The following is a 12702-nucleotide window of genomic DNA, read 5'->3' on the forward strand; positions in this document are numbered from 1 at the left end:
AAGCTGAAACCGACCGCCGAGAAAAATAAATAACTTTTTTAGCAAATGAAGCGGATATTCATTAATTACGAGGGTTGAAACTTTAATAGTGGCAACTACTTTCGTACAACTTCCACAAAATAATTACATGTTTCAAAATGTTTCTGTTCGTAACAGTAGTCACCAGTATTGTATATAATCCGTGGCCAGCGATGTTGAAGTCGTAGGATACCCTTAGTAGCGTCAGGTCTGTGATAGTTCTAGTGGAGTTGTCTGTGATCCGCCGACTCTCTAAAAGGCCACGAAGTGTTTCCTTCGATTTATGAATCAAGTGGAACTCACAAGGACTTAAGTCCGAGGAGTGTGGTAGGTGGTACAGCACTTCCCAGGCCCATCGATCGAACGAATCAGTCACAATCTGCGCCATATACGCCCGAGCATTGTCTTGCACAATGAAGGGCAGAAAGTGTCGGCGCTTCTTCGTCTAAGCTGTTCATTTCTGGAACACAGACTGCGACGAACTGAGAGAAAGAAGCGGTAACAGTTTCTGCAGGAACCGCCCACCATTTTTCAGGGAAATGCTCGGATGCGTATAGCGCAAGTTGTGACTGATTTCAGAATGAGATTTTCACTCTGCAGCGGAGTGTGCGCTAATATGAAACTTCCTGGCAGATTAAAACTGTGTGCCGGACCGAGACTAGAACTCGGGACCTTTGCCTTTCGCGGGCAAGTGCTCTACCAACTGAGCTACCCAAGCACGACTCACGCCCCGTCCTCACACTCTGTGAAGTTTGGAAAGTAGGAGACGAGGTACTGGCGGAAGTAAAGCTGTGAGGACGGGGCGTGAGTCGTGCTTGGGTAGCTTAGTTGGTGGAGCACTTGCCCGCGAAAGGCAAAGGTCCCGAGTTCGAGTCTCGGTCCGACTCACAGTTTTAATCTGCCAGGAAGTTTCTGTGACTGATTTATTCGATCGATGGGGCTGGGAAGTGTTGTACCACCCACAACGCTCACTGGACTTAAGCCACTGTGACTTGTAGTTGATTCCTAAATTCAAAGCAACTCTTAAGGCATTCGCTTCAGAACTATTGCAAAGACTGGTTGGACGATTGACCGCTCCATTCTAACTATTCACACAACTGGCGCTGCTACGGGTGCCCTACGACTTCCACATTGCTGGCAACGGGTTATCCACAATGGCGGTTACTTTGAAGGAGAATAAAAGTTCGAGACATGTATCTACTTTGTCTCTTTATAGCCAGTACCGCTATTAGACTGTTGTTTATTTGAAGTGTTACAGTTACACTTACACAATCATGATTTCGGCTTCAGAGTGCCATTATCAAGTGGTTTAAGTGTTATACAGTGAATAAGATGGCATACTATCGTATTTATAATACTACAGTATGCCATCTTAGGCACTGTGTAACACTTAAAACACTTGATAATGGCACTTTAGCCGGCCGAAGTGGCCGTGCGGTTAAAGGCGCAGCAGTCTGGAACCGCAAGACCGCTACGGTCGCAGGTTCGAATCCTGCCTCGGGCATGGATGTTTGTGATGTCCTTAGGTTAGTTAGGTTTAACTAGTTCTAAGTTCTAGGGGACTAATGACCTCAGCAGTTGAGTCCCATAGTGCTCAGAGCCATTTGAACCATTTTAATGGCACTTTGAAGCCGAAATCATGATTGTGTAAGTGTAAATGTAACGCTGCAAATAAACAACAGTCTAATGGCGGTACTGACTTTAAAAAAATATTATTACTGTGACCCCACATTATCAAAAAAATTATATCTACCTCGTATAAGTTGTAAATAAATAGTTGTCACTACTCAAGTTTCAACCCTCGTACATCGCTGGGATATTCAAAGATTAGTGGGTACCTTCAGATTCGTGAATGCATCAAATCTCGGTATGGTTCCCAGATAGTGTAGGGGTAAACTCAGATGTGTTTAAGGGTGTTATTGGGAATCCATGTAAGTTTGATGGGAAGGGACTTGTGTATTGCGAAGCAAGGTACAAAGAAAGTTTCTTGTTGTGCGAACACGTGTTAAGAGTAAAAATGGAAAGAGGAGATTGAGCGGTGTAACTTCTTCACTGGATAAGATGTTGATGGAAGTACTAATACACTACTGGCCATTAAAATTGCTACACCACGAAGATGACGTGCTACAGGCGCGAAATTTAATCGGCAGGAAGAAGATGCTGTGATATGCAAATCATTAGCTTTTCAGAGCATTCACACGAGGTTTACGCGGGTGGCGACACCTGCAACGTGCTGACATGAGGAAAGTTTCCAACCGATTTCTCATACACAAACAGCAGTTGACCGGCGTTGCCTGGTGAAACGTTGTTGTGATGCCTCGTGTAAGGAGGAAAAATGCGTACCATCACGTTTCCGGCTTTGATAAAGGTCGGATTGTAGCCTATCGCGATAGAGGTTTATCGTATCGCGACATTGCTGCTCACGTTGGTCGAGATCCAATGACTGTTAGCAGAATATGGAATCGGTGAGTTCAGGAGAGTAATACGGAACGCCGTGCTGGATTCCAACGGCCTCGTATCACTAGCAGTCGAGATGACAGGCATCTTATCCGCACGGCTGTAACGGATCGTGCAGCCACGTCTCGATCCCTGAGTCAACAGATGGGGACGTTTGCAAGACAACAACCATCTGCACGAACAGTTCGGCGACGTTTGCAGCAGCATGGACTATCAGCTCGGAGACAATGGCTGCGGTTACCCTAGACGCTGCATCACAGACAGGAGCGCCTGCGATGGTGTACTCAACGACGAACCTGGGTGCACGAATGGCAAAACGTCATTTTTTCGGATGAATGCAGGTTCTGTTTACAGCATCATAATGGTCGTATCCGTGTTTGGCGACATCGCGCTGAACGCACATTGGAAGCGTGTATTCGTCATCGCCATACTGGCGTATCACCCGGCCTGATGGTATGGTGTGCCTCTGGTTACACGTCTCGGTCACCTCTTGTTCGCATTGACGGCACTTTGAACAGTGGACGTTACATTTCAGATGTGTTACGACCCGTGGCTCTACCCTTCATTCGATCCCTGCGAAATCCTACATTTCAGCAGGATAGTGTACGACCGCATGTTGCAGGTCCTGTACGGGCCTTTCTGGATACAGAAAATGTTCGACTGCTGTCCTGGCCAGCACATTCTCCAGACCTCTCACCAATTGAAAACGTCTGGTCAATGGTGGCCGAGCAACTGACTCGTCTAGACGCCATCCAAACTCTGTTTGACTCAATGCTTAGGCGTATCAAGGCCGTTATTACGGCCAGAGGTGGTTGTTCTGGGTACTGATTTCTCAGGATCTACGCACCCAAGTTGCGTGAAAATGTAATCAGATGTCAGTTCTAGTATAATATATTTGTGCAATGAATACCCGTTTATCATCTGCATTTCTTCTTGGTGTAGCAATTGTAATGGCCAGTAGTGTATGATCAAAGAGACTGAGCGACTGTATTATGTTGTTGTTGTTGTTGTTTACAGGCATGGAGGCGCTGGACACGGCGGTGTCGTACTGGGAGGACGCGCTGGCTGCCTACACGGTGGAGCGCGGTGGCGGGGGCGGGCCGCTGGCGTTGCCCTCGCAGGAGGAGGCGGAGTTCGCGCGGGAACTGCAGCAGCTGCTCGACGCCGCCTACCGCCTCCAGGCCGACAGCGAGACCATGTTCCTCGACCAGGTGCACCGCCTTCTCGTCTGTCTCTCCGTCCCATTTGTTCCAACTTTATGAATTGCCTCGAAGGAAACGGTCGATTGACACACAGTCAACATGGGTTTAGAAAACATCTTTCCTGTGAAACACAACTAGCTCTTTATTCACGTGAAGTGCTGACTACCATAGACAAGGGATTTCAGATCGATTTCGCATTCCTCGATTTCCGGAAGGCTTTTGACACTGTACCACACAAGCGGCTCGTAGTAAAATTGCGTGCTTATGGAATATCATCTCAGTTTGCAACGGTACTTTCGCGTTCTCGTCAATACGGTACCAGAACGTTTAAGTTCTACCACCATAAAGACCGAAGATCCTCGATTCGGAATGTCAGAACTGTGTAGTAAGTAGCGGCCGGAACACCACTACAAAATTACACACCACTAACACTCCAAACCATCGACTGTCGGAGAGAGATTTTAACCGTGTTCAACCCAGTGATAAAGTATCGAACTATTTTTCTCCGAATCATACAGTTTGGAGGGAAAAGCAGTGACAATAATTACTTTTGTAAACCTTTTATCAGACAAAGCTTGTTATAACAATAAACTGTTTCGCTTAATAAAACGGCCGCCAGCCCAAATCGGGCACAGTGTCTACACAACAAGATGAAGTCGATTTTCGACACTGAATAAATAACTACTTTCACGTACTACGGTCACTTGGCAGTAAGTACTATTAATCCCACTTTCTGTTACTTACGGAATTTATCACTATACTTCAGTAATTATTTAAAGAAGACACACATATATTTCAACAAGGATACAAAAAAATATTAAACTTACAGCTATCATTCATATGACCAAAACTATTATTTAACACGACTAAAGTTCATTTCTTTAGGACTGTTATTTGTTAACGTTTTACTAACATCAATATTTGTCTGGCTTTCTTTGACATGGAGAAGCAACATGAACAATTACTGTTAAGATTGTTGCAGTTAAACAATTATGTTACTTTACTTTCAGAAATACTATTGAAAACTTATCCTCATGGCCACGCAAAGCTGTTGGCCCTTAAACTGATACGTCCAAACTTTAGTATTTAATAATGATTTTAAGAATTTACTACCAAAACAGTACTCTTGCCAGTAATTTACTATTATTCAAGCTTCAATAAACATCAGGATACTCGGAATAAATTCGTTTAGGTAAGGACCCTACTGAGGTAAATTACATAGGAAAATCACGGTTAAACACAAAGGTATATTTAACACTTATATTCCAGTGATTGAAGACGGATGGTTCATACAGTGATACACTTCTAAATAAAGTACTTTGCCTGTTACTGATGTCGAAGGTGGCGTGAGGCGGTGCTGCGTCGTAACATTCCGCAGGTACGGCTGTTGATGTACATAGCTCTGTCTTCCTCTTGGTGGCGACGATAAAATTGCAAATTTCTGAGCTATTAATTTATTGCCGTACTGCGCCAATCATCCGAGGCCGAAAACCCAGTCTTGCATGCGTGTTCACTACTTGCAGGGCAGCTACCGACTGTATGAGCCACCTGCGCGCCAAATCTCACTCGCGCGCCCCACCACCTTTTCCATTCCACCACAGAACGGAGTTCCGTTCCACCTATGATCCCTACACCTATTCAATTTACACTTCTGCTTACAAAAAACCTAAGTATGAACCATCTACAATTGCATAACAGCATATACATACAAAATTGACATAATTAATTACATTTGTACTTCACATATTACCTAATTATTTACAAAATATATTTTAACACATTTATTCCACCTACGTCAAATGGCTCTGAGCACTATGGAACTTAACATCTATGGTCATCAGTCCCCTAGGACTTAGAACTACTTAAACCTAACTAACCTAAGGACATTACACAACACCCAGTCATCACGAGGCAGAGAAAATCCCTGACCCCGCCGGGAATCGAACCCGGGAACCCGGGCGCGGGAAGCGAGAACGCTACCGCACGACCACGAGCTGCGGACCCCTACGTCAAAGAGGTTATTTTAAATAGATAATCTACACTTAACAAAAGCTTACTCTCGTTATAGTATTTTCTTAATTTTTCAAAATTATTATGGAACAAAAAAATTTTAAAATATACATATTAATGGCACTATTATATTTACAATAGCAGTACATGTTATGTGACTGGATTTGTGATTTCCTGTGAGAGAGTTCACAGTTCTTAGTAATTGACGGAAAGTCATCGAGTAAAACAGAAGTGATCTCAGGCGTTCCCCAAGGTAGTGTTATAGGCCCTTTGCTGTCCCTAATCTATATAAACGATTTGGGAGACAATCTGAGCAGCCGTCTTCGGTTGTTTGCAGATGACGCTGTCGTTCATCGATTAATCAAGCCATCAGAAGACCAAAACAAACTGCAAAACGATTTAGAAAAGATGTCTGAATGGTGCGAAAAGTGGCAGTTGGCCCTAAATAACGAGAAGTGTGAGGTCATCCACATGAGTACTAAAAGGAACTCGTTAAACTTCGGTTACACGCAAAATCAGTCTAATCTAAAAGCCGTAAATTCAACTAAATACATAGGTATTACAATTACGAACAACTTAAATTGGAAAGAACACATAGAAAATGTTCTGGGGAAAGCTAAGCAAGAGTGCGTTTTATTGGCAGGACACTTAGAAAATGTAACAGACCTACTAAGGAGACTGCCTACACTACGCTTGTCCGTCCTCTTTTTAGATTACTGCTGTGCGGTGTGGGATTCTTACAAGGTAGGACTGATGGAGTACATCGAAAAAGTTCAAAGAAAGGCAGCACCTTTTGTTTTATCGCGAAATATGGGAGAGAGTGTCACACAAATGATACGGGATTTGGGCTGGACATCATTAAAAGAAAGTCGTTTATCGTTGCGACGGAATCGTCTTCCGGAATTCTGATCACCAACTTTCTCCTCCGAATGCAAAAATATTTTGTTGACACCGACCTACATAGGGAGAAACGATCAACACGGTAAAATAAGGCAAATCAGAGCTCGTACGGAAAGCATAGGTGTTCATTCTTTCCACGCGCTATACGAGATTGGAATAATAGAGAATTGAGAAGGTGGCTCGATGAACCCTCTGCCAGGCACTTAAATATGATTTGCAGAGTATCCATGTAGATGTAGATGTAGATGCACAGCGTCCACTCGGTCTAAGCCGCTCTGGTCTCCCCCGTGTAATGCCCGAAAGTCTGCGGCTTGTTCAGTATCTTCAGACAACTATTATACAGGGCTATTTGTAAGTCCTCCATGTTTCAGGAGACGACTGTTTGAAAACTAGAAGATATATAGGAAATACAGTCCGAAAAAAAGAATTAGTATACCCTTTTAGAGGTTTCCTTCCATTCAAGATTTATTGCTGCAGCAATGCATATGGAGTACATGAAATGATGACATTTACAGATCAATAGTACAAGTGGTTCTCAACTACAAGGTATGGACCACGCTGAAAGACCCATATTAGTACGTGGTGTATCCTCCACAGGCGGCAATACACCACAGATTCTGGCAGCCAATCCATCGAACAAATGGCGAATATTGCCCTGGGATATGTTATCCCACGCCGCCCGACCTGTTCCCGTAGTTCTGTAAGAGTTATTGGTTGATGAGTCATGCGAGTCACTTCTCGTCCAATCGTATCCCACACTTGCTCGATTGGAGACAAGACCAGAGTTCATATTGGCCAGGGAACTAGCTGCATGTCTGACCAGGGACACAGAACAGAAAGCACACACACGCAAAAGAACCACTTCCCCATCACACACAGAAACATAAATAATGAACAGAAGTCGTCGTAATTCGTGCTACAGTTTTCATAGCCTTTCTCGCCACATGCGATACGTCTCTCGCGACACACCTGAACAGCAAGATGGCGTAATATTCTGGATCAGAAACAAAGTGCAAAAGTTTTGTTTTTCTGTGCAAAAAGCAGCCACATACCATCCAACGAACGTGAGTACACGAATAGCTAAGCAACAGCTCAATAAACACCAAAATAACTAGTTTCCACAACATTACCACAACCCAAGTATGCACTGCTGACATACAAAGTCCACCTTTTAGTATTTGTTTACTAACAGCCGCTCACATGGTTGCAGATGACATGATGTTCGCTAAGTAAAAAGACGGCAACAGAAAAAAAGAGCACAGAAAATATGTCACAAACAGCGCGAATAATTGCTTAAAACATGCTGTAACGTACAATAAATAAGGTAGTAGGAAAGTATCAATATAAAACTATATTTCAAAAGACGATTTGTAAAAATGTAATAATGTTTTACTGTGTTTGTACAACCATACCATTTTCTGCATCCAGAATGAGATTTTCACTCTGCAGCGGAGTGTGCGCTGATATGAAACTTCCTGGCAGATTAAAACAGTGTGCCCGACCGAGACTCGAACTCGGGACCTTTGCCTTTCGCGGGCAAGTGGTAGAGCACTTGCCCGCGAAAGACAAAGGTCCCGAGTTCGAGTCTCGGTCGGGCACATAGTTTTAATCTGCCAGGAAGTTTCATTTTCTGCATGTTTTAGATTAAAAAACCCCACTGATGATGGTGGTATTTGTCGCCGAAACTAGTTTGGGATAATTACGAAACAAACGAATAACAGGATGTTTTGCATCAAGGCAGACTCAATTTCTGATATAACTGTTTTTCTAGGCAAACACGGACCAAATGGAAGAGTTCCAAGATAATACACTCCTGGAAATTGAAATAAGAACACCGTGAATTCATTGTCCCAGGAAGGGGAAACTTTATTGACACATTCCTGGGGTCAGATACATCACATGATCACACTGACAGAACCACAGGCACGTAGACACAGGCAACAGAGCATGCACAATGTCGGCACTAGTACAGTGTATATCCATCTTTCGCACCAATGCAGGCTGCTATTCTCCCATGGAACGATCGTAGAGATGCTGGGTGTAGTCCTGTGGAACGGCTTGCCATGCCATTTCCACCTGGCGCCTCAGTTGGACCAGCGTTCGTGCTGGACGTGCAGACCGCGTGAGACGACGATTCATCCAGTCCCAAACATGCTCAATGGGGGACAGATCCGGAGATTTTGCTGGCCAGGGTAGTTGACTTACACCTTCTAGAGCACGTTGGGTGGCACGGGATACATGCGGACGTGCATTGTCCTGTTGGGACAGCAAGTTCCCTTGCCGGTCTAGGAATGGTAGAACGATGGGTTCGATGACGGTTTGGATGTACCGTGCACTATTCAGTGTCCCCTCGACGATCACCAGTGGTGTACGGCCAGTGTAGGAGATCGCTCCCCACACCATGATGCCGGGTGTTGGCCCTGTGTGCCTCGGTCGTATGCAGTCCTGATTGTGGCGCTCACCTGCACGGCGCCAAACATGCATACGACCATCATTGGCACCAAGGCAGAAGCGACTCTCATCGCTGAAGACGACACGTCTCCATTCGTCCCTCCATTCACGCCTGTCGCGACACCACTGGAGGCGGGCTGCACGATGTTGGGGCGTGAGCGGAAGACGGCCTAACGGTGTGCGGGACCGTAGCCCAGCTTCATGGAGACGGTTGCGAATGGTCCTCGCCGATACCCCAGGAGCAACAGTGTCCCTAATTTGCTGGGAAGTGGCGGTGCGGTCCCCTACGGCACTGCGTAGGATCCTACGGTCTTGGCGTGCATCCGTGCGTCGCTGCGGTCCGGTCCCAGGTCGACGGGCACGTGCACCTTCCGCCGACCACTGGCGACAACATCGATGTACTGTGGAGACCTCACGCCCCACGTGTTGAGCAATTCGGCGGTACGTCCACCCGGCGTCCCGCATGCCCACTATACGCCCTCGCTCAAAGTCCGTCAACTGCACATACGGTTCACGACCACGCTGTCGCGGCATGCTACCAGTGTTAAAGACTGCGATGGAGCTCCGTATGCCACGGCAAACTGGCTGACACTGACGGCAGCGGTGCACAAATGCTGCGCAGCTAGCGCCATTCGACGGCCAACACCGCGGTTCCTGGTGTGTCCGCTGTGCCGTGCGTGTGATCATTGCTTGTACAGCCCTCTCGCAGTGTCCGGAGCAAGTATGGTGGGTCTGACACACCGGTGTCAATGTGTTCTTTTTTCCATTTCCAGGAGTGTATTATTGCATGTCTTGCAGAGCACATTGAGTTTCATGGACAGAGTGTGGGAAATATAATCCTGTTTGAACAAAACATCACCATTCTGTTGAAAGTATGGGCAAAAGAACGGGTCTAACAACATTCTGCACAAACCGAGTGCCGGATGGCGTCCGCTCCAGAAACACGAACTGTGAACGATAGTTGTGGCTTATCACAACCCAGACCAGGCTTGGGGTGGGGCCAGTTTTTCATGGAAAAATGCACTCTGGGAACGGCGCTCAATAGGTCTACGTCGTAGCCACAAAGACAGTCACTTGCAGGCATAACCTGATTTAATCAGTGAAAACCACTGCGCGCCATTCCATCTTCCAAATGACTCTCTGACGACACCTGTCAAGCGATACACGTCGATGCTCTGGCATGAGTGGAAGACGGGATAGAGGTGTGCGTATCCGTAGTCCCACTGCTAATAACCGATTCGCAACAGTTCGTGTTGACACGTCTGGGCTCACAAGCACTCTGTGTTGTCGTAGCTGTATAATCTGACATTGCTGCCATTACAATACGGCGATCCTGGCGGGTGTTTGTGCTGCTGTTACGTCCAAAACCGCGTCTACGAGTTTGTGAATGTTCACTTGGCCACTGGTTTCAGCATCGTTGCACAACTGTTGCAGCACGGCTAACTTGTGTGGCAGATCTCCGAAAGCACCGTCCCGCCACTCGAAGGCCACAATTTGACCCCTTTCAAACTCTCTCTGCTGGCTGAAGGAACCACTAGTACGTCTCCTTGGCAAGTTGCCTGCTTGCTTCACATGTCTGCACCACACCGAGCTTTCTGGCTGTGAGCTTTCCCTGTTAAAGAGCGGACACAGATGGTGCTCTGGTAGCTACGTCAGTACGCTATCTATTGGCGGACGACGCTAGAACCATTGCCAATACATTTACTATCCCCCAGGTGGCATATGCTGTCATCGGATCAAAATTGACGTCTTCTTCCCAGGAGCACTAATTTTTCTCCCCAGCATTGTAGATAGATTCAGTGGAGTGATAATTTTTAACTCTCGTTGCTGATACTCAGTGTGGACACCGTTCGTCATACTGCAAACGCCAATATAAGCGGAAGGGTACGTGCGTGCATTTCATTGACGTAGTTGCTGCTGCTGCCCAGGAAGGCGCAACGAAGTCAGCCCGCTTTGGAAACCTGTTCTTTAGATTGCCTATCTGCAATCGTGAACTAATTCGCTGCAACAATATAGAGTCGATGACTTGTCTGACACGCCTGCCTGCTAGTGGTGCATTCTGCAGTTATGCCACAGCACATATTACGAATCAAAAATTGGAGAGAATTTCTATCCAGTGACGTGTGTCATTTTTCTGAGTATCTGGTAGTCATCCTGTAGATGTCTTGTGGTTTTCAGAAATCCTGGAGGTACTTACGAATAACCAATTATGTGCGAACATAGTTTTTCGAGGTGACACGCTCGGATAAATGTTTAATAGTTTTTTACTCGTCTCAGATTTACATATACTTACAGAGATTCAGTCTCAAAGCAAGCGTTGAGATCAAAGTGTGCAACAATAACTTTAACCACCAGATCGGCTAGACTCTTAGTGGTACATGGTTACAGGTCGTTGATATTGCAAGGCAACAGAGAAATAAGCTGGGTAGGGGGGGAGGGGGGGGGTTGGGTTGGTTGGGGGAAGAGACCAAACAGCGAGGTCATCGGTCTCATCGGATTAGGGAAGGATGGGGAGGACGTCAGCCGTGCCCTTTCAAAGGAACCATCCCGACATTTGCTTCGAGCGATTTAGGGAAATCACGGAAAACCTAAATCAGGGTGGCCGGACGTGGGATTGAACCGTCGTCCTCCCGAATGCGAGACCAGTGTGCTTAAAACTGCGCCACCTCGCTCGGTAATAAGCTGAGTCTTCCATCGTCTAACGAAATGGGCATTGCTGCCTGCGTTCTTAAATCATAGACACAACCATAATCTCTGGTAGCATAAGTAAGTTCCGCGACTTCGAAATGTCTCCATGACATACTTCGGCCAACCAAATAAAGTTTTGTGAATAAAACCGTTTGTATCACTCTGCGTATGTCTTTATTTATAACGTAATTTCGGCTACTGGCCATAATCAAATCAGAAGTTAGACCATGTAAAACAACTTTGTGCCAGTATCCTTTTATTTTTTAATTTTTTATTTACTTTTTAGTCACACACACACACACACACACACACACACACACACACACACACACAAAATCTTGCACATAAATTAATTAATTTCAGTTATACACACACACACACACACACACACACACACACACATACACAAAATCTTGCACATAAATTAATTAATTTCAGTTATAGCCGTAACTGGTTCCAAATAGTAATTTTTTGCTTAAATAATTTACCTACATTAAGTTGTATATGGATGTAGATGACAAACTGTGAAAGAAATCAGTCACTGTAAAAACATAACACATCAGGAAAATCACACCATGTTGTAAAAAGGTATGAATTCATAATTTTGTGTGTTTCTTCGAAAATCTGTAATAACGATTTTAAAACTAATATTTACATGTGTACAAACAGTAAAGAATATTCCGTATGTTTAAGAGTCATAAAATAAAAGACCACTGATGATGCTGCAAGTGGAGTGAAACATGTTTGGGGTAAAAAATAAAATTGTGTTTTGCTAAAGACGGACCCTGTCCAAAAACATACGTATTGTTAAAACAAACATGGGAAAAAGAGCTTCAGCCCCAAGATGACTATTTCGGCGCCCTGCCAGCCATTTACGAGCAAGCTCTACAACAAATTCCGGAAGACCACAGCCAAGTTACATCAAACTGTTTTTAATATAAAATTCAACAGAATTTGTCTTTCACATAATCTAATA

At 45.1% G+C, this 12702-nt stretch overlaps 1 protein-coding gene across 1 annotated transcript in view; it reads left to right on the top strand.

Moving 5' to 3' along the window:
* The window catches only part of LOC126263688 (mitoguardin), a 503310-nt gene that overhangs the window by 370649 nt on the left and 119959 nt on the right, over window positions 1-12702 (top strand). The window contains exon 2 of the mRNA XM_049960815.1: window positions 3493-3686. Coding sequence (XP_049816772.1) covers window positions 3495-3686 — 192 coding nt within the window. The 5' untranslated portion in view covers window positions 3493-3494. The remainder of the gene's footprint in view (window positions 1-3492; window positions 3687-12702) is intronic.

Source organism: Schistocerca nitens, chromosome 6, assembly GCF_023898315.1.
Source record: "Schistocerca nitens isolate TAMUIC-IGC-003100 chromosome 6, iqSchNite1.1, whole genome shotgun sequence".
Lineage (NCBI taxonomy): Eukaryota > Metazoa > Arthropoda > Insecta > Orthoptera > Acrididae > Schistocerca > Schistocerca nitens.